Source organism: Temnothorax americanus, unplaced genomic scaffold (assembly GCF_048541705.1).
Source record: "Temnothorax americanus isolate GAGA-0224 unplaced genomic scaffold, ASM4854170v1 Scaffold10, whole genome shotgun sequence".
NCBI classification, from domain to species: Eukaryota; Metazoa; Arthropoda; class Insecta; order Hymenoptera; family Formicidae; genus Temnothorax; species Temnothorax americanus.
In genome coordinates, this window is record NW_027509231.1 from 1,917,106 (window position 1) to 1,939,220 (window position 22,115).

At 40.0% G+C, this 22,115-nt stretch overlaps 1 protein-coding gene across 1 annotated transcript in view; it reads left to right on the forward strand.

The window, feature by feature from the left end:
• The window catches only part of Nachralpha1 (nicotinic acetylcholine receptor alpha1), a 130,186-nt gene that overhangs the window by 93,272 nt on the left and 14,799 nt on the right, over positions 1-22,115 (forward strand). Inside the window, exons 5-6 of the mRNA XM_077410393.1 lie at positions 4,641-4,685; positions 14,600-14,709. Coding sequence (XP_077266519.1) covers positions 4,641-4,685; positions 14,600-14,709 — 155 coding nt within the window. The remainder of the gene's footprint in view (positions 1-4,640; positions 4,686-14,599; positions 14,710-22,115) is intronic.

Here is a 22,115-nt window from a genome sequence, read left to right on the forward strand (position 1 = left end):
AAGCAGGAAAGCGACATTGTTCGAAAGTACTCTCCTCAAAACTTGGTAATGGAAAGATTTCTGTATTTTTACTATTTTTGTTCGATGCCTCAATATGATTCCGTTTCTTGCTTCATCAAAGCAAACAAGTTCCGCGTTTTCCCTTCACTTTTCTTCGCCCCTATAGATTTTTTCGCGATTAAATCGGCGAGAACACGCGGCATGGTTACGTTCTTACTTCCTATGTGTAACTTCCTTCGATATTTCTTGCGCGCTTGGATTCCGCATGGCAGTCCCGGCGACGTCCGTTTCCAAGCTATTCGCGCCAAGTTTCAAGTTTCATTTCGAAAAGTTCTTGCTGACGCATACGTTCGGATTTACTCATGTAAGGGTGCGAGCTGCAATCGAAAGTTAAGGGTTGGCAAAGTTTCGGGGCAGTTCGGCCATAGAATTCGCAGTAACACGTACTTTATGTTGGCTATAGAATTAACGCGATGAATTTCAAGTTTGAAGGAAACGCTTATGCAATTTAATTCGCGTAAAATGGACGCTGATTTCCATTTGCATTATCACGCATCTGAATTGGAATTGCAAGTCTGAAAGTTTAATCGTCTTTTTTTATCGCCGTGTAAAATTCTAAAATCTGCATAAAACGAACTCCCGAAAACGCTTTTACTGGCATTTTGTTTTGCTTACTTCGAATATTATTTGTTCATTAAACAAACACAATATTTGACCTGTTAAATAAATATTAACGTATTAATTATTAAATGTTAGTAAAGATTATAATATCCGTAAATAATGCGTAAATTGCAAAGCGTAAATAAATATGTAGTATAGTACAACAAATAACGAGATCTCACATTGGTATTAATCGAAAGCGACTTGTTCAAAATAAAATGCTGAACGCGACATGGTTTTATTTTTTATTCGCGCATTTGCATGAAAAACAACGCAGCATATAATGAAGTTTACATGAAAGGATAAACATTTAATGAAAATATTTTACACTACAGGGTTGAGAGAGAAATATATACGTTTATTTGAGCGTTATAACAATAGACGATTCGATGATATAAATTTTTTAGTATTAGCTGTGGTTGCGTCTGCGATGGAATTACATAATTTATTCGTGTTGCCGGCGATAAACTATATATGTACGCTCATAAAAGTTCTTATTGGTATGCGCATAATTCTCATTTAAATTCGAACATTGAAGTAACAATACCTTACCGATAGCTATAAAAGGTTGAGCACCAAGTTTTCCTTGGTTTTGCATGGTTATTTTTATATCGTTCTTTTTATGTATTATGTGGTTTTTCATGTATTCTGATTATTCGCTGAACAATATGACATGTTGAATTACATTAAGCTGAATTCCGTTGAGCATTGTGCACCATCCTTAGATGCGAACGAAGACTAATTTAATCAGTCATTAGCATTTTTTCTAGTTAGTTGTTTTGAATTTTGCTCATTTAGATTCACTTTTATCGCACCTTTAAATCAAATCTGCAATTACCTAACGATATCACTCTTATATTACGAAATTTATTTACCGCATGCACTGATTAACGCGGTAGCTGACGAGTAATACTCGCGTTAGCATTTGATTGCAAAGTTTTTGATACGTTTGTATATTTAATAACGTTTACTCGCATTGTCGTAATGCTGAAAAATTACGATCGACGTTGAGTCGCTCGATGAACTTTCAATATTTAATCGCTCGTCGCATCGATTAAACTGGGAATAATACAGGCTTTTTAACTTTTCTGAGACAAGATGCTAATCTATTGTTCCTGGAGTTATCGATTTTTATGTCACTTGTAATAGGTTCCGGATAAATAGCACTTTTTTTCCGCCGACGCAGTAAAAATCGGCTTCTCGATTACTTCCGAATCTCGTAAAGTAACTTCTACGATATTGTAAAACGCGACGTTAACGTCGCCGTTTTGAGAGAGTAAAGCGTGACATCGTGATGTTTCACGGCGATAAATGGATTATTGCACCTCGCACTGAAGCGTGTACAAAAGGAGAGAAACTCCATGAAGATTTAAAGAAAAAATATTGCATTTTATACATGTCAGCGCCACGCTATTAAATTTTTATGTTTGCTTGAGAATATCATAGAGTGATGAAAAAATCTACACAGAATATTTCCAAGAATTAACTCATTATTTTCTGGTAAAAATAAATAAATAGTAATCTAAATATATACATAATGAAATTTAATTTGATAATTGTCTAATATACAGAAGCGATTTGTTTTAGTAACAATTACTTAAAAATTTAGTTATCAAAATGTCTAAAATAAAAAAATCAACACACATGCACACATACAGTTCTGATTTCTCAAGAATAATAACGTGTCTCATAAGTCCTGCTATTTTGCTCGCGACGTTTGATTAACGATTTCGTAATTGTTATTTACTCCTGCTGTATACAGTCGGATCGCAGTGCATCATCTAAGATATAATTGCGTATGCGCTAAGCTGCCGCATTATAATTACAATTGTGTATGCAGGGTACCGGCAATAGCAACGATACGTAACATCCGATTTGGTAACCATAATTACCGCTGCGGTTACGGTATTCACTTGTCACGGTATTCCGCGCTTTCGGGGATGCAGCTCCCGTATCTGGCATGCGGACATTAATATGGTTGAGTACGAAATCGTAACCATGCGCACGTTCACGAACCCCTGGTTATTATCACTTAGCTATCATGCGTCCGTAGAAGCGCGGCGGGCGATCGTTGATGCCGATATATTTGATTACACAACTATAACTACCGTTATGCTTAGCGTGCCGTTCTCGTGTGAGTTTGCACGCGGTGCGATAATTGCTAATGATACGCTTGTGTGGCAAACTTTAAACACCGTCACGTAAAACACCAGGGCGTAGAGAGAACGGCGATAACTGTCGTCGCGATTAATCTTGAAGCTAGCCGCTGCGCTGCGCTGAAAATAATACCCGCCGTTTTATTTAATTTAATGTTACCAATTATTTCGGCTCCGTTGCTTCCGCAACGTTCGCAACTTTTGCAGAATTTATTTATGTTCGTTTCAGATAACAATATAAGCGTCGTACAGTTATGTTTTCGTCGACTTACATCGCGAGACTAATTATTTCACGTTACCAAAATCCGAACTGAGTTTAACGCAAAATAAATATTGTAATAATTTATAATTTTTAGTTCATTGCAATTTGTTTTCGTGTTAAAGATAAAACTGCCAAAAGTTTAGAAATAGGTTTTATCTCTAGTTAATTTTTCATTTTTTCGTGAATGTTAAGTGAATGTAATACAATTTATATTCCAAAAACGTATACATCAAGATATTCAGTTAAAAAATTGTAACAAATAATTATATATTTGTGAATTTTTTTTGCTGCAGGAGGATAGATTTTTCGGAAATTTCGGATTTTTCTGTCATCAAGATGTATGTTGTTCGATTAAATGGACTGCATGCGTAGAATGCTTTTTGTATACATGTGTAAATTTTCACATGTTGATGAAAACGCACAAAAAATGTTTGGAATATCTGTTTTCTTTTGTAAAATGTCGAAAGCCAGAAATTTTCCGTCGTTTAGACTACGATAAACCAAATCCGCCGCAGGCAGTAACTATAGCTCTAACTAATTCTCTTTCGTTTCTCTCTCGTGTACCATCGAGATCTGCATACATCCGACGTGAGACTCCGCGATGATTATTGACGATGACGCGACTGATTGTGCCGCTATAACCGTTATCGCGTAGCACATTAACGTACGTTAGCACACCGCCACGGTGCTCTCGTAGCCCGTTTGCCTATATAGCTTGACACTCACTACTACCCGTGGATCGCCATGATGCCTTACCTGCTGTCAGCATTATCGCGTTCCATTACTACTCAGCGCTGGTCGCGGACTACGACTTGCCAGTACTACTGATACCGAGGCACGAGGCTCATTGCGGAATTGTAACTGCTTTGTAAAGCCCGGTCTACATAGACTGCAGTTCGCAAAACGCAAGACACACGCACAGTCTACACATGTCAATCTAACTTCTATACACAGGCGTTTTGCGAACTGCGGCCTATGTAGACCGGGCTTAATGTTTGTTGACGTTCCTATTGGCGGAATCGGGGAAATCTATTGACCCGCAGCGCACAGAGGAGCCGACAGATAACTATTATTGTCTCACATAGCTTAAAGGGAACCGCTGCAAGACGTTCTTATTGTCGCCGAACGCAATCCTCTCATATATGTGTGTGTGTGTGTGTGTGTGTGTGTGTGTGTGTGTGTGTGTGTGTGTGTGTGTGTGTGTGTGTGTGTGTGTGTGCGCGCGCTATGAATCTTTCTAGTTTCAACAATAAAGATTACATACAAAGATTGCAAATTATGAGAATACGTTTCGTAAAAAAATAGGTTCCCTTAAAAAAAAAAATAAGTAAGATAGACGTGTATTCGAAAATATTGTTTTTACATAGAAAACGAATGTACTCGACAGTAGAACGATTTATTGGGATTTTTGAGCGATAAGAGCTTTCCCTTCTATCTTTTTCTAGTATCATTCCAGTGTCTCGAAAAACCAATAAATCTATCTCTGAGTAACCAGAAACAGGCGAAGTATAGGATAACGCCTTCTAAACCCGATGCTCATCCATTTCTGTTTTCTTTTTCAGAACCTGAAGAACCAGATCATGACGACAAACGTTTGGGTGGAACAAGTAAGTAAAATAATGTTTTTTTCTATTACAAATTTATGTGTATTAAACGTGAATTAGACATATGTATAAAGCATACAAGCGTATTTTCCAGCATAATTTTATTATTACAACTATTGATAAACAAGGAGTTAAAGTAACATTAAGATAAAAAGAACTTAAAAATAGACTAAATTGAAAATTAAAAAGGAATTGTACACAATGTAGTTTTAGGCAAGATTAACATACATGTGAAATACATGTGAAACGTAATTGCTAAAAATTAAAAATATATTTTTTAATTTAAAAAAGTGCATTTGAAGATGTGGAAATTTTAATTATCTTCCATGTCTTTCCAGTCTTTTCTTTTCATTATATTATAAGTTTTGTATATATAAGAATGTTTTTTTTAAAACCTTAAAGATTCTATAGAATGAAAAATAATTACTTTAATAATTTTAAATACAGAGAAAAAACATTTCTGTTTTTGTTGTAAAGCACATAAAGACAAATGCATTTTTTCAAGATTGAATCTAGTGTGATATTTTAAGATCAAAATTTCATAGAATGTAGATGCCATCGATTTTGTTGTTAACTTGATTTGCTCTTAATTTGTAATTAAATTCCACTCATGCATGACGAGTGAGGCGATATCGGAGGATAAGCTGCTTAAAGATTACAAATGCCGACCGTCGAAATTCGGTTTCCATTTTCGTGAGTGCTATTGCTTTGATTGTCAGGATCTACCCTTTTCGACGTAAGACGGTGGTGGTTTGGAATTTCAAAGCAGGCGAATTTCATTCGCGCTTGTCGACGACGAAATTCGAATCGGCGGATAGCAGTTGGCCTTTATTGGTGTAATACCCTCCTGTGTCTTCGCACGGAGAGAACAGCTCTTCGTGACACGACTATTCCTCGTCTGTCTTGCGAATTTATTGGTCGTAACCATTTTTGCTCTTCGCCTTTTAAAGATTGCATTCTTTCTTCTTTGCGCCATCATTCTTTGTCACTAATGATCAAAAGCGTGCTTGAAAGTCGCTACTTTGATAACTAATTTTGACGGATTTTAATGAAATTGATCTTTTTATCCGGTTCTATGTAATTAGGATGCTATTCCTTTAGCTATCGTGAAAATTTTAGGCTTTTAAATTCGTACCTGCAATCTCTGAAGGATATACGTACAGAAATTCATTTTTTTTAAATATTTGCGGGGCTTTCTCGAGAAATTCGACTTTTAAAATAAAGTATGGATATATTTATTTAAGTAGAAACTTGTAAAATGTTCTCGATGTTTATTTATTATTTTTATTTCATGTTAAAAAGAATAAGATATATTTAGCGAATGTATAAAATTGGTAGATGAGTAGTATCTCTGGCTCAGATACTTAATCAGTCGCAAACGCATGGAACGGGATTGAATTTAATGTGATATTTTAAGATTAAAATTTCGTAAAACTTCCACAATTAAAGTAATTTGTTGTTAAATTGATTTGGCGGTGCGTTAAAACATGGCTCGTTGAAAGAATCTTTCTAAGTTAGTTCGGGACACGCTGGGACGTCGAAAAGCTTGTGCATCGCCTTACAGAATCTGCAAGCGACCGACGGCGCGGTGTCGGCGGGATGCATTTTAATTGCAAAGCAGCCCGGGTATACGCGCACGTACTTGCGGATGCAACCCTCGTCTTGCAACGTGGAAAATTTGGAATTCTCGAAGAGTCGTCGGCCGTCGCTGGCGACGATCCAAAAAACTTTGGTATCGCGGTAGAATGGATTTCCTCGGAATGTAGATATATAGGTATACTCTTGGAATCGGAATGTATAGGTATCTATTGGTTGACTTTGGCGTAACTTTTTAAAGGTGTTCTAAATTTCTGTACGTGCGAGGCAGAGGAAAATCTGCAACATCAGTTTCGATATACATACCTACTGTCGCGTAATCAGTAAAAAATATAAAACAAATTCGATTGCATTTGAAAATTAATGTGTTTAGGGGAGTACATATGTTATAATTGCATTTTTTTTATGATTGATACACAATCTACGTTTATTAAATTTTTAATTTTTACATTGTATTAATTTCTTTGTTGTATTCGAGACAGTCGCAGGAAATTCTTTCGTGGCTAATTACCTTCAACGACATTTCTTTGCGGAAAATTTCCGTCGAGCAACGCTCCGGAGTATCCTTAGCCGTAGAGAATAAGCCTTCGGTAACGAAATCGGAGACACGAAAGTTTGGTCGGAAAAGCCGAAAAGTTGACCTTGGGCAAAGAAGTCTCGACTTTTTTTATACAGCGTAACCGCGCGCTTCCCGTTTGTTCGGAACTTTTTTGGTCGTCTTTCAGGTCTTTCTTTCAGCCGGTTCGTTACGACCGTTTGTCAGTGTCGATAAAACGAGATCGGCGTCTTTCCTTTTTTTTTCTGACGTCGACCCGCAGGATAGCGGATGAGTGAGCCGGAGAACGTGGAGGAGGGTCAGAGGCGAGTTCCCCTTCGGCGTCACGTCAGTCCCGTTGAAGTGGCGCCCCTTTATCGGAGTTTCGGAATTGCTTGCGATTACTATTAGTCAGAGAGAAACGAACCGAGAGAGAAGAGAGACCAACTGGCAGCTTCAACAACGGTCCTATGATGGTTTCAGAAGTTCCGCGATACTCGGGAAGTAAACAGTCATACGTTTTTCTTGACAGAAAGATGGTCAAAGCTGCCGGCAGGGAAAGTTTAATCGAATCGTGATGCGTCGGCAGTCGTGTCTTGTTTGTAAAACAGGGTGGATATTATCTTCGTGCAGACAAGACAAATTGTGCCCGATGAAAACAATGTACTATATAGGCGTGGAAACCTTACGGCGCGAAAGCGGGATACAAGAGAGAGTTATAGATGAAATATTTTCTCGCAAGCTGGCTATAATTAGGGAAAAAAGACGCGAGGGAGTATTTATTAGCAGCGATTGTACAAAGCTCGCGTGTGCAATCGGCGTGATCGATTTCGGATTTACCGAGTTCGAGTGTCTCGCAAACGTACGCTGCGGGTGGTTGCCGCTATAATTGATATTGTTATAGAATAATTACAACGAACCGGCACGATTTAATATACGCGCGGCTGGCGTATCGCCGCTATCGACGTATCGGTTGGATTTCATCGTCGATGGGAAATCGTAATCGACTGCAATGTGCCACGCGGAATGGCACAGAGCTCAATTACGGTACATGCGCGAATTATCGGCATCTATCGAAAAATTATTTAATTGGGTTATCGCTGTATTATTACTGTCGCATCGTTCGTGCCTGCTCGGCTACGAGAGACAAGAAAAGCTGAAAAAGAAAGAGAGAGGTAGGAAAATTGAATTCCACTTTCGTGAACTCTCGTTATTATCAGTAGATGGATTGAAAATCAAGAGACGGTTGCTCCGCTCGTCCCTATTGTCACACGTCACGAGAAATCAGTCCGAGTTCGCGACACTGGCCGGAAAGCGCCGGAGAAATCGTTTCTCTCTTCGGCGATATTTATACTGTAAATATGGCGGAGTCGAGAGGAAAGTTTCCGTATTCGTTCTTAGCTTTTGTAACAGCAGCATAATATAAATAGGAGTAGGATTCTCGCTCTTCTCGTCCCTTTTGCTCATTAACCGATGCGCCGGCCCAACGCTCGTGCCGTATCACTTAATTCCTCGATAGCATAAAGAAGGGCGCCGCCTATTACAAAGTCTGAATACAGATTTAACATCGTGGATTTACATAGCGAGCAGTAAGCTTTCTCTTTTTGTCATTATGTAACGTTATTATATCGTAACATTATTGTATCGTTTATGCGCAAGTTTATCTCGTTTGTTCGCGAGTCTCTCTATCGCAACGTTATTATCCAATAACGCTTTTGTTCAAACCGATGTTATACAGTCTAATAATCGATTATGAAATGGATATTCCGTTGATTGTAACGAGACTGACGTCATAAAGATGTGAAGCCGATTACTTTCAAATAATTCATGAAACATTCGGATTTTATTAGGAAACCTGACGAAAATATGTTTTAGTCTAGAAAAGTTTGAAAACGCATTCTCTTCCACGTGTGTCCAACAATAAACTTTATTTCGAAAAACGCGAGCTAATATTTTACAAAACCCACTCGGCGCCGTCGTCGCCGTGTCGTAACGAATGTATTTTACAACCCGCAAAAATGCGAACATCAAAAGCGATGTTTGTTCCGATTGAGTCGATGTGCTTAAATCGCGTATTGTGTTGCTTTCCCTCGGTATTTTCTGCGGAATGGCTGATCCGGGGATTACGGGGGTACGCGCGACCTAGAATAGGGCAAGATGTTTGCATCGGGCATATTTATTCTACCATTCTGCCATTGTTGCTCGAAGCTGGCGAGTTTTACGGGGCTTCCGAATGTCCGACACGGGCGATTGTCAGCTCTTACTAGAGAAGAAGCCGACAGCTCCAGTCTTGCCAAGTTTTCTCACCTACTTCGGTAACAACGGATTTCTTTCTATCCTCCGCTTGTTTTCCACCTCCCGCGAAATGTTCTGACACGAGCTCCTAAAAGATTCGTATCTGACCTGTCGCGAAAGAAAAAACGGGTATCCGACTGACTGAAAACAACGGCTATCCGAACGGTTCGTTTGCGATGCATTTATATTCTAAAGATGTTTTATCGCTATTTTGTTACGAATTCTCTTTACATAATAACGGATGAAAAATATTTGTTTTCCGCTTGTCAACTTTTTTCTTTGTGGTTTCACCTTTCCAAAATTCTGGATTTAATTTTATAGGTGAAGACACGCAATTTCGATGTCCATATTTATATTCACACCCATATTTAACATTTTATTAGTATCGTTTTATATAAATAGGAGAAATGTACAAGAGAATGTATCGTGCGGGTTGTACGTGCGCAGGTTTTCGAAACGCCAGTAGAGAAAGATATATGTTTTCCATATCAAAAGCAAGCGGGTTTTGTATTTCAATGTTACTATAGTGGCTAGCTTCGCAATTCTGTTATCAATAGCAACATTCTGCTGGTACCTCGAAAAATATAGCTGTTAAAATGGCAAGGTAAAATTCGTGCGCGTTATACAGGCGGACGCTCGCCCTCTCTCTCGCGTGCGTTTTCCGTGTGTTTTTCGCTGTGTGAGATTTTTTCGCAAGAGCGAACGTGACGCTGCGTTTACGTGGCAGCTAGCTAAATCTGAACGTATGACAGCGTCGACGGAACAACCGCGCTTCAAACTAAACGGTGCGGCCCGCGATAATCGATGGTGAGCACCGCCGTTGCGCCGCGGCCCGTTTTATTCCGGGGCCCGGGCGTCGTCTTATCGTACCTTCGGGAAGAAAGATGCGATCTCTTATCTCCCTCGTGAGCTCTCGCGACTGTCAATCGCGATTACACGCGTGCATGGCTTCGACGGCGACGGGGACACGAATAAGCCGAGCGTGCCGAGTCCTCTCTGCCTTTTGTGGCTGCGAATTTCCTCTTTACTCCGAAACCTCTTTCTCTCTCTTTCTCTCGATGCGAGATACAAATTCTTTGGGCTTCACGACAGGAGGCGCACGGCGCGAGAAATACGGAGATTCTCAACGGTTCTTGAGTTTCAAAGGTTACGTTGGATAGTCGTCGATTTTGCCTCTCCCTTAACTCTCTCGCCCAGCGCTGATTCCTCCCATCTCTCTGCGACGATACGTTTTCTGATACTGTGCAAACCGATTTACGATGCACTTCGGTCTCGTCTCTTCGTCCTCTTTAACAAAGAGATATAGTTAAGGAAGGGAACAGTAAGTAACTTAGAAAAAAGATAATGGTACGAAACGGGGTTCAATTTACAATTTGTCCTGCAGAATAAAATAATATACATATATCTGCCAGCTCCGCCTGTGTTTCACGATAGCTAGAAGTATTGCTGACTAAAGTCTAAAGTTTAATGTATCTATTTTTAAAAGATTTCTTAAGACGTATATATATTTTCTACAAAGGCAATTTTTACATGAAAGCTATAAAATATATAAGCGTCTTCCATCCTTGTTTCTTATATCACGTAACAAATCACGATATTAAATTTATTTGTTGTAAATTATCGAATAAGTACAATGTAAAATTGAAGCTACGTATTGAAAGAGTTAGGATAAGCAGCGAAGGAGAACAAATAGTTCGAGGATATTTACGATACAAGAAAAGATTGAAGCGAACGTACTTTTCCCAGACGACCGGTATCACGAAGGCACTTTACGCCGTAAGAAAGAAAATATCGCCACTAAATTGCCAGCATTTTTTCTCCCGGCTAGGTCGTGATCGCGCGGTGTACGATTTTACGACATCGTAGAATCGATCCTCCATCCTCGGTAAATCGTGTCTCTCGCGCAGCGCCTAGCGCCGTCGTGCGAGTAGAAAAATTCGAATGCAAATGACATGTGGGGTAATTTACGGCCGTATTGAAAAATATTGAACCTTTATGATCGCGCTCCACTTGTGAGAAGAGTGCCGCGTTATTATCAATTAATTTCTTCTTCATCTTCCTTCTTCTTCCTTGGATCTCGTTCTGTGCTTTGATAGTAAGGGAAGACCTTGGCGTTTTTTTGAGCTACACATTTTCTTTTTTTACAATGGACAGATCGCTAACCTTCTAACCATTCTTTCTCAAACGGCTTAGAATCATTTATAACAAAATAATCGTAGCATATATATATATATATATTCTATATTAATTTGCTAATATATATATATAGTGTTATTTAATTATTGAGAAAGAGAAACACACACTGGTAATAATGTCTGATGTATATATGTATATCTATATAGTAAGTATAATAAGTTTTTCTTCCCAAAGGGAAGAAACTTTTCTAGTAAAAGAAATAAATTCGTATAACCGTGCAATTTAATTGTTCGGTTAGAGAAATAGGAAGACGAAAAGAAACGCGCGCATTTTTTTTTTATTGTGAAACTTCCTTTTGTTACTAAATCAATGCTGTATTTCAATATTCTATCTTACGAGGCACTTGTACGGTGTGCTTCTGCAATAGTGCCGGATTAATTAGCGAAATTACCTGCTCGGTTAATTTTAGTTTCAACCTTTGCAAAGCGTAGGGCTCTCGCGAAACTTCACTAGTAGGATTTAGTGCCATCAAAGTTTTAGTTCTTCCACGGTTTTCCCACTTTGATTGCAATCCGCCCAAAATATAGAGAGTGCGCTCTAATACGCTCTGCAAAGTTGTCTCGGGGCGTTTTCCTTTTGCCAGGCTTCCGAGCCGCCGTATAATCGTTTTAGCAGAAAGATAATTTTCTGTGGTAGATGTGTGACGGTTTATCATCTCGTTTCCCAAGGGCGAAGAGAAACGTAGGGAAATTGCTAAAGTGCATGCTACATAATTGCATGCATCTGTTCATATTACATAACGCTTTCTCATGTCAATAATTATCCCAGCGGAGCATTACGAAAAGTGCCTAATTATATTCTCTCGCGCTTTACCTCGTACACGGTGCAAATTGTAAATTTCAATAAATTAATTTGTTCCTCGCACCGGAAGAAGTTTTTTTGCAGTTTTGTTTGAAATAGTTTGCTCGTAAAAGCCGTTTGTTCACCCAACCGACATGAAAGAGAGGGCAAGAAAAAGGACAGAAAACTGTAAAAGAGCAAGTAATTAAAATCCTTCGAGTGCTCCGCTCGTTGCGCGCCACGGTAACTGATTTCGATCCGGGTCCGTTGGATCGTGCGGGGAATTTTAGGCGCTCCGCGCGGCGCGGCACGGCGATGCCAGAGATACGTACCTACCGAACTCGGCTAATTGCGAGCGGAATAATTAATGTCTGCAAGAGCAACGAAACTCGACGCGCCGCACCAGCACAAACGTACGTCGCAGGTGTGCTTGCAGCGGCTGTTTTCAGTCACGCGTTGCTGCGTGATATAATTCCGCGTGGGATGACGAGATCAAAAGTTACGCCCTATATAGTATTTAACTAATATAGTCTTTAACTGCGCTAACTAATTCTTGACGGTACGAATGTAAGTCTAACACACCGTCACAAGTTCGATTCGCATTGTTCGCGATAAGTCGGTTTCTAAATTGACGTTGGAAATTATTTTAAACGCATGCAAAAGACATGCACGACGACCGTCTGTCACTTGTTTTACATTTTAAAGCACCAATTGCAGACAAATAAATCTTATTTCAGTCTTATTTTAAAATTAAAATGTTCTTTATAGACGTGCATTATTTTCAACGAATCGTGTTATTTAAAACGAGTAAGATGCGGGCGGGCAAAAAATAAAATACCAAGCGTTATTGCGTTACCCACGCAATGGGCGCAACGGGAGAACTTTCAAAATTATGCAGCCAGTCATTTTTATAATGACGAAACTATTTGTAAAAAGCGTTTATTTTCGCCGCAACGAGATCGACTATATTCCATTTCATAAAGTCTCTCTCTTCATTTTGCACCGGTGAAATCTCCACGCACGCCACAGCCATTTAATGATGCGAATAAAGTCTCGGGAATAAATGAATTAACAGGTCGTAAAGAATAAAAATGATTACATATCACGCATTTAAAATGCAATTTCTTTCTACATGCGTTGGCCATTGTTTTGTATTTTATATTAAAAGGAGAAATAAAAGGGAAAGAAATTGCATGTTAAATATGAAAGGGAGAAATGGTTTTTTTTTTTGAAGAAAAAAAAAACTTCATAGTCTTTTATCTCGCAACAATAATCTTTCCGCTGTTCTGTGTAGTGTCGAGAAATCGGATTTGAATAAATGAATATTCAAATGGCTCTACGATTACTTAGGATCGTTCGGGCTATTCGTAAAACCAAATTGCAGTCATACGAATATTCCGTTCCCAGAGACGTATGCGGTATGCAGAGCTGTTTGAATACGATTATTCTGTTATTGATAACGCTAATCCGCGATATATTTGAACGGCGTTCGGCCGAATGAATTAGCGAAATTTGTAAGCTGTAACTCGATCATACGAGGCCTCAGCCGCCGGGCGTCGCCCGAGTATTGATCCGACGTAAGAAAACATCGCGGCGTCCCGTAAGTTTATGCTTCGCTACCGACTCAGGCATCCGTCTCGCGCGGGAAAATATTGGCGCATCTTGGAATCAGGCGCGACGAGCTCACGCGACGTTATACGTAAATATCCATCTTACAGCTTGCCGGTGATGCCTCGTCGATCGCCTCGTTATCGCAGATCAATAATTTCGTTTCCGATACAAACGCGTCAACGTGTGAAAAAGCTAGGTCGATCTCAAAGCGACTCGATTCTAGACGCATCCCTCGAGTCCTTCCCTTTCCTTCTACGAAAGGTGTAACGACGAAAGATATTATTGTTCTGAGAACGATTCCTCTTTTGCCGTTATGTATTTGAACGACGCTAACTTGTCTCGAGAAGCGCGAAATCTCGTAGATAATCCATCTCCGAAGATAAGAGAGATGGACAGCGGACAGGGAGAAAAACCGAGAGTCTCATAATTACTTTGCCCCTTAATCGTTTTATTTCACTTAAACGCGTAAACCGGGAAAGTGGATCTTAGAAATAGGATATCGCGTCTTCCTGTTCGGATATCGGTAGCGATGGTCGAAACTTCCGTGAGGTAATTATGAGGGTCGCGCGAAGATGCCTAACGGTCGCAAAAGGGTCCCGAGTCGAATGGTGATATATATCGAGGGCAGTTAAGACGCTTATAGGCTATCTCTTGCGCGAATTGAAGATTCAATTACAAATAATGCATTTTGTGCTTCTTTTATTTACATAGCCTAATTTTAATTTATACTTCGGACAACAAATTCTTTGTCAGAAATATTATTTTCTAAAAGAAGGTTTTTTTTCTTTATTGATTTGATGCATATCATTTTTCTTGATTCAGGCAAATACTGCTCGGTAATCGATTAAAACTTTCATTCTCGTTAAATCGATAACGCGTTCACAATTGTTCTTTCTGCTTTCAGGAATGGAACGATTACAAGCTGAAGTGGAATCCGGACGACTATGGCGGTGTCGACACTCTTCATGTACCATCGGAACACATATGGTTACCCGACATTGTTCTTTACAACAAGTGAGTTAACATGTCATTATACACAGATGAGCGATATTGCCCTTAAGTTATCGATACGTGCTTCTTTCGCGTCTCTTAACCGTATACGGTATTACTCGCCAACATCGATCTCGCAAGCGTATGGTTTCTGTACTTTCGGATTATATTATATTTGTTCGTCGCCGCAAAATGGGCTATACTCCATAGGATTTTAGCGCGTATTCCCGTAAAGCCTCGTCCGAGATATTTCTCTGGCGTTCTAACGCCGGGCATTTTGGAAAATCCACGCCGCGAAAACGAGCGGGCGCGGCTGCAGTAACTAGTCCGACTAGCCTCTGCGACATCGAGAAATAGGACGTTCTCTCTAGCGCGGCAAGGACACTTTTACGAGGAGTAGGTTTCAGGACGCCCTTCCTCCTCCTTGGGGAGGCAGACTCGTTTGTTCGACGGCGACGGACACCGCATTCTCACCGCATTTCACGGTCGAATGATCCCTCTGCACGTAACGCCGAAGCAATCGCGCGGAAAAGAGTTACGTCTCGAATATACAACCTCGAAGAAGTCGATAGTATTAACGATGTCCATTTCGTTGGATAATGGTAGATGAAAGTGGATGGGAGCGATTAAGAGAGGCAATCGGATAAACGGTGTGCCGACGTTATCTGATTAGCCGTCGGCAGACGTGGTATAAAGCGAAAGATTACGCGATACGTTTCAACGTTTCGCGCACATGATACGCCGACGTATCCACGATCGCGCGGATTTCATTCTCCACGAGTCTTCGCCGCGCGCGTATAATATCCAGACGCGATAACTCGATGCATAATATGCGGTTAGCTAAACCACAATTTGCGTAAGTCCGCGTAAATTACGGAACCATCATTAATCCAGAACAGGTCGAAATTAATTACCCGCGCCTGCTGACGCGACCTTTCGTCTCGTGCAGCAACTATATCGCGCGCAAAATGTTGCATCGCTACTGGTGTCAATTTTTTCGAGATTTGTAAAAAGCGTTATGCTGCACTTAGCGGATATTATAAAATTGTTTAAAAAAAACTATCAGCTTGGTGCAAAAGGTTGACTTTATTCATTTAAAAAAATTTTTTTTCGATCATTTTTTCGAAGAACATTCGATTTGAAACTTTTAATAATCAATAGAAAAATGACAAATGTTTCGCCCTGATTTACGTTCACATTCTTGTTAAGAAAGCATTTCAATTTGCGACCGCAAGAATTCGAGGATACTGAATTTTATTGAAAAATCTACCACACAAGCGCTCTTTCGGAGATAAAACGTCTTCCCATTTTGAAAGGGTTTATGACACTCTCCTGATCCCGGGTAGGAGATCCACTTCTGGCGTCTGCTCCACGGACAATCGGGTCTCGCAGGGCGGAGACAGGCAATCTCGTTTAAGGCGTTGAGGTGGTGTATCAAATAAACCGAACTTAACCCGCCCTATTAAGCTCCACTCAAGCGCACGACGTTCAATCCGCCATTCTCATTTCCATCAGAGCTTTGAAGCCTTCCCTGCGTCCCCATGAATCGCGCGCTCCCTTGCCTTGACGACGAGATCCCCTCTTTCGTTTCCTTTCTAGGGAATACGGCGCTGATACATTATGTAAAACTCAGCCTGAAGTGCCAGAGCGTCGCAACCCTCTCTGCACTCTGCGCCGCGCCGATCCGATATATCTTCCTTTACTTCTTGTTGGCTGAAGCGCATTCTGGAGTAAGCTATTACCGCGGTATAGTAACACAATGGAAGATATCAAATGGATTAAACAATAAATTCGCGCGAAATTCCACTGTACGCTAATCATTACTGATGATGGACATAATTGTCCCGCTCGGGAAAGACATTTTGTTAATTTAGTGGAACCCCAGCTTTGTCGACTGTATTTTATTGCATTTACAAAATTATTATGTTAAACGGACTGATATATATATTGTTAGCTTAACAAGATTACTTTATTGGGATTAATTTGTTAAATCAGCAAAATAATTTGTAAACTATATAAACATCTTTATTTATGCTTCGTTACAATATAAATGATGCGCAATTATCGCGCACACATACTGTTAATTAAGAAATTATTTGGTCACATGATACTTTATTTCTTAGTATTCTTTTCAAACACTGAATATTCTGATACTAATGATTTACAACAAATGGATAAAAAGATATATAACTGTGATGATTCAATAAAATCATTCACAGCAACATTATTTCGATGATATATCAAAACACATTTAAAAAGATGATTTTAATGACTTAATTTTATTGATTTTTTATTGAAAATTTGAGGTTAAATTAACGAAATGCTTTCTTATACAGGTTAACTAAAAATTACATTGTTTCTTTCACTCATTAATTACTAGATTTTTTAAATAAAATGTTATATTTTCTTTCTCTCTCTTTCTATGTAATTTAATCATATGGTGTCATCGATTTTTGTTCTTTAATGAACTAAGCAACATTTAAAAATCCAAAGCAGTATTAGACAAACGTGAAGATTCGAACAATTATTTTTTTAATGAACACTGCGTAGAATTGGTTATTATTAACGAGAACGAAACTGCCGCGGCGCGGCGCGCCGCCGACATCGTGATTTCAACAAAATTACCCAAGTCTCGGTGCAATCAGCGAAGTGAATATGCGTTTATATGTACGCAAAGGGTCAGTAGAATGGCGGTCAAAGGGTTGCTTAGGCACAACGACCCGACGGCGCAACGTACGACCGTGTCGCAAAATGCAGAGTTAAAATATGCAGGAAACGTACGTGAGGGCGAATCTCGTTACTCCATTATTACCAGATTACTGCACCTGCAGCTCATCTCAGACCACACCGCGGTAATCCATTCCAGTTGCTTTTGCGAGAAAGAAAATGTGTGAGAGAGAGAGGGGGAAGAGAGAGAGAGAGAGAGAGAGAGAGAGAGCGGGGATGGCCCGGTAACAAAGTATCGTTCGCTCCAAGTAATCACACGTACGTGTTGCGTCGCAATTGCGTCGATACGCGACCGTTTTCTCGAATACGACGTGAGTTTGATATAAAGGGGGATGAACTCGATGAAGGAACAACAGGGAGTAAAGGAAAACTCCGTAGCGGTAAGCTCTATACTCGCAGCGCGCGTCCAAACTCACTTTTGCTATATTTATGGGATAACTTAGTCTCTCTCGGTTTCTCTCCCTCTCTCCCTTTGTCTCTCTGTTTCTCTGTCTCTCTCTCCGAGCTATTCAACTCGCATTTCGCAAGTATCAAGCCCTGCTCGCGTCCAACTCGCTCGATGCTTTCCCGAGAGCGCTCTCATGTGCGCCGTAACGCGTAATCAATTGCGGGATCAGTCTGTCCTGGTCATGGGCGCTACATCGTAAGCATCAAGATCTACGATAATAGGGAGCTTCCCCCCCCCCCCGGAACGATTGCCGATAGACGGGCGAGAGAAGTGTAAGTAATATCGTTCATAAAGGTTGCCACAGTGCGGAATGCGGTTGTGCAACGATTCAGCCCGGGAGTATATATCGAGTCTTACACCCTCGTTGAGGTGGGACAAACTACCGGGTAAGAGGATACCGATGGTCCGGACAGCGGTCCGCTTGTTTCTCCGAGCAAGAGACGCGGAAAAGATTATCGTAGACTCCAGCCGTACTAGCCAGCGATCCGCAATGTCGACCGATGCCGTTGTCACGGTTCGACACGAGAATTTCCGGTCCCAGCTTCGGGAAAACGGTTTCTACGGAACGGCGGAGTACAGCGCAAATGACGCGTCATATTTTTCCGGCACGACAGACCGATCCCTGGGCGAAGGGCGGCATTCTGACGCGGTTATAAATAAGCGTACTCGAAATAGGTCAACATTTGCGCCGTCGTTTACAATCGTTGCGCGCGATTCAACTCTTTGTATAGCGGTAGATTGAGCAAATGTCAAATTTGTCAATACGTATTGTGTATTCCAAGAAAATTGTGAGATCGTCTAGGAAATTATGGACTCTGCGCTCAGCAACATTTGTTACGTTATTCTTGGACACAAAACTATGTTATAGAAATCTCGTACTCAATTAGTAAATACAAGCATAAAAAGATTAGTATATGATGTGTAATATATGTAGACATCAATTAACTGATCTAGTCTACTAGTTAGAGTGTCCACTGTCCAATAATTATAAATAAAATATATAAAGTCGAAGAATTACTTTTTCAACTGTAATTGCAATAAAGTATAAAGTAAGAAATAAAATAAATATAATTAGTTAAATTAATGTCGTAGTTGTGTTACTGACCGTAACAAATTTTGCTCTGGCCAGTGATAGGACGACGTCATCTTTCATTATGTCGCTGCGCGGGATAGAAAAGTTTTTTTTTAAGAACTCGTCCGGCCTCTTCGGAAGGGACGATCGGATTGAGGAACGGGGAGGAAAAGACGTTATCATTAAGATTGCGGCAAGACGATGCCGCGGCCCTCGAAGTCGTCGAGTCGGAGTCGACGGTGGTTTTACTACTTGCACAGAGTTCTGAGATTTACATGACGTGCCCGCGCAAGAAGCGCGCCATAAAGCACGTTTGGAGCACAAAAAAAAGCGTGATTAATTGAGTCTTCGAACTTTCTTGACGTAACTCGTGGAACGCGCCCGTCGTTTCTTACGGTGCTTGCAGCGTCCACTTTGTCTTTAACCGGCGAAGCGCAAAAATTATGGCTCGGCCTGTGGAACACCGTAATTTCTCTCTTTCTTTCTCTCTTTCTCTTTCTCTTTTTTAAATCTCTTTTTAGACATCACATCTCGGTTTTATATGAGTCATAATTGTAAAACTTTACAACGCAAAAATGATAAAAATATATTTCATAATTTGCTTTCATATAATTCTTCAAAAAATCTAACGGAAAGAACATTATGTATTTAACGTGTCGTATTAGCGCGTTTATTTTATTGCCGCGTGAAATTTCCGCGAGATATTTTCTTAAGGTGCTACGGGATAATCGTGATTTCAGAGACGATTTTGAGTCGTTTTGTTATTAAGTGAACGGTTATCTTTCACCTACTGGCAGCAGGATAGTATACGGTAGCATTCGAGATTACGTAACGTTCCCATAACAACGCGAACGTTCCTCTCGCCGAGAAATCCCGCTCGCTCTGAGAACAAAGCTTAAGCATCGTCCGACTACGTGCCGCGATTAAAATGTCACTTTTGAGCTAGCCGTCGTTGTTCTGCATTATTAACCACGCGCGAGTCGCTTTTATCACTGTTTCGTTCTAATGCGTGTCGAGAACACTTTCGGCTGATATTTATCACGGCTAATTTACCGACGATGTTCTACGCGCGGATTAATCTTCGGTGCTTCCTGGTCCACTTATCAGAATTATAACGGTTGCTTTCACTATTCACGAAGATAATCGTTTGATCGGCCGTAATTAGAGGCTGCAGTTAACGCGGTTAACAGAGGCGTTGTGCGATACATTCTCGGAGAACAGCCGCGAAATACTGTTTTCTATGTCTTTTATATTGCAGTCTAACATCTTTTAAAGCTGCGAGAAATTGAATGTAGAAGCGCGAAGAATTGTTGTCGTAATGACAGAGAAATACGATGCGTGATTTAAAAATGTATAGTGGCGTTACTTTTTGTTAGAAAAGATTTTCTGATTTTCTAGCTTAATTGTCACGTATACAAATGTGGATGGAACGTAGACACACAATGTAATCTACCGAAAAATTATGTCAATGCATCTGATACGATCGTTTTGAAGTAGAAAGTTGATCTTATATTCCACAATTTTCTCTGCAACCTGCATACTGCACGTGCATTGTAGACTAAAGCCGTATAACAGTTACGGCGAGTCGCCCTTATTTTTAGCTCCGCGCGCCTCTCTATACAGAGTTTGATAACAGAAATATAATTATCGGATAACCACAAAGTGCAGGAGACCTATATTAAAGCTCAGAAGCTTGTATAATAGGATTTGCAGACGCGCGAACTTTATCCAATATGCAGCTTTTGTTGCAAACAAATGCTCGCTTTTCACGAACGACGTTGACGTAAAAGTCTTATATATTTTGTTTAAATTGTTATTTCCTCTAAAATGTTCGTTAGTTTCCTCGAAATTTCAATTCTTTTAATACGCTGAATTTTCATTTATTAAGAAAGATTCTTAGGATCTTCATTTTGTTTTGAGATTTGTAAAAATTATACTTTTAATTTCTCCAGATAAATTATATAATGAAAAGCAATATTCTGTCTCGTCAGTTTAGATTTTCGGACGCTAATACTTTCTTAGTTTCATTAGATAAAAGAATATCCAGTTCTTATCTCTGATATTTATACAGCGTGTATATACACCACGATGTTACGTATACACTGCAATACCTAAAATTATGAATTATTTCCCCGATCGACAATCTATATATGTCAAAGAGTCCTCCCCGTTCCGACTCGGTGGAGGTCAGTCGCGGAGATAATGTCGTCACATGCGCACGGCGCGACGAGACGTCGGATGAAAAATTCACGAATTGGCGCGGAACCGGCGCGGCGCGGCGCGGCGCGAAGTGGATCGACACCGGACACACATGGCACAGCAGAATTCAGCAATAACCGGCGTGCCGAACTAATAAGAATGCCACGGCCGGCCCAGACCGAAAATAGTGCAACAAGTGCGGTCGCAGTAGCGACAGCTGCGACGGTGCGGCCGTGTCGTATCACTTCGGCGAGTAAGTGTATTTCTCTCGCGAGCACTGTTTCTTCAGTCTCGCGCCAATAACATAAACGCCCTGACGTCTACCTGTATCGTTTATTTGACGGATTTTCATATCTCGCTCGCCGTAAGTTCACCGTGATATTCCGTGTTGATTCCGCTCGAAATTTTTCAGCTCGCACACTGACAGCGCGGAACAGCCAGATGATTCAATTTTGGTTTAGATTTAGTGTGAAGATTATTCCTGTGTTTCCTACGGAATTTTTAGGAGCATCGACGAATTGAAATAACATGGAATTGTTAATTAAGGATCTTGAAGATCAAGAAATAAGGAAGTTATTCTTATCTAGCTTCCTAAGAGTTTAAAAAAGTAAATTTTTTTATTATATCAGTATTAAATTAAATAAAGAGCAATTTCATTGTCGGTCGCATAGATATAGGTCAGGAAGGAAGTTTGGTTTTTATTCTTTTATTAAGTTAGAGAGTTATTTCTTCTCTTTTAAAAAATTAAAAAAAGTATTGTTATATTAATTGTTGTTCGATGATTAATTAAAAAATATGATAGTGATACGTCCTGAGAAGCTTTCTAAATATTTATACGAAATTTTATAAAATAAAGAGAAAAAGAGAGAAAAGAGAGGAGAAAAAAGGATCAACTTAATTTCTAGAAGAATTTATAGCAGAAAAATGGTTGCGGCGATAGATGGTACAGCTGTTTCGCGTTCAATGTACGCATCGAAGCGTACA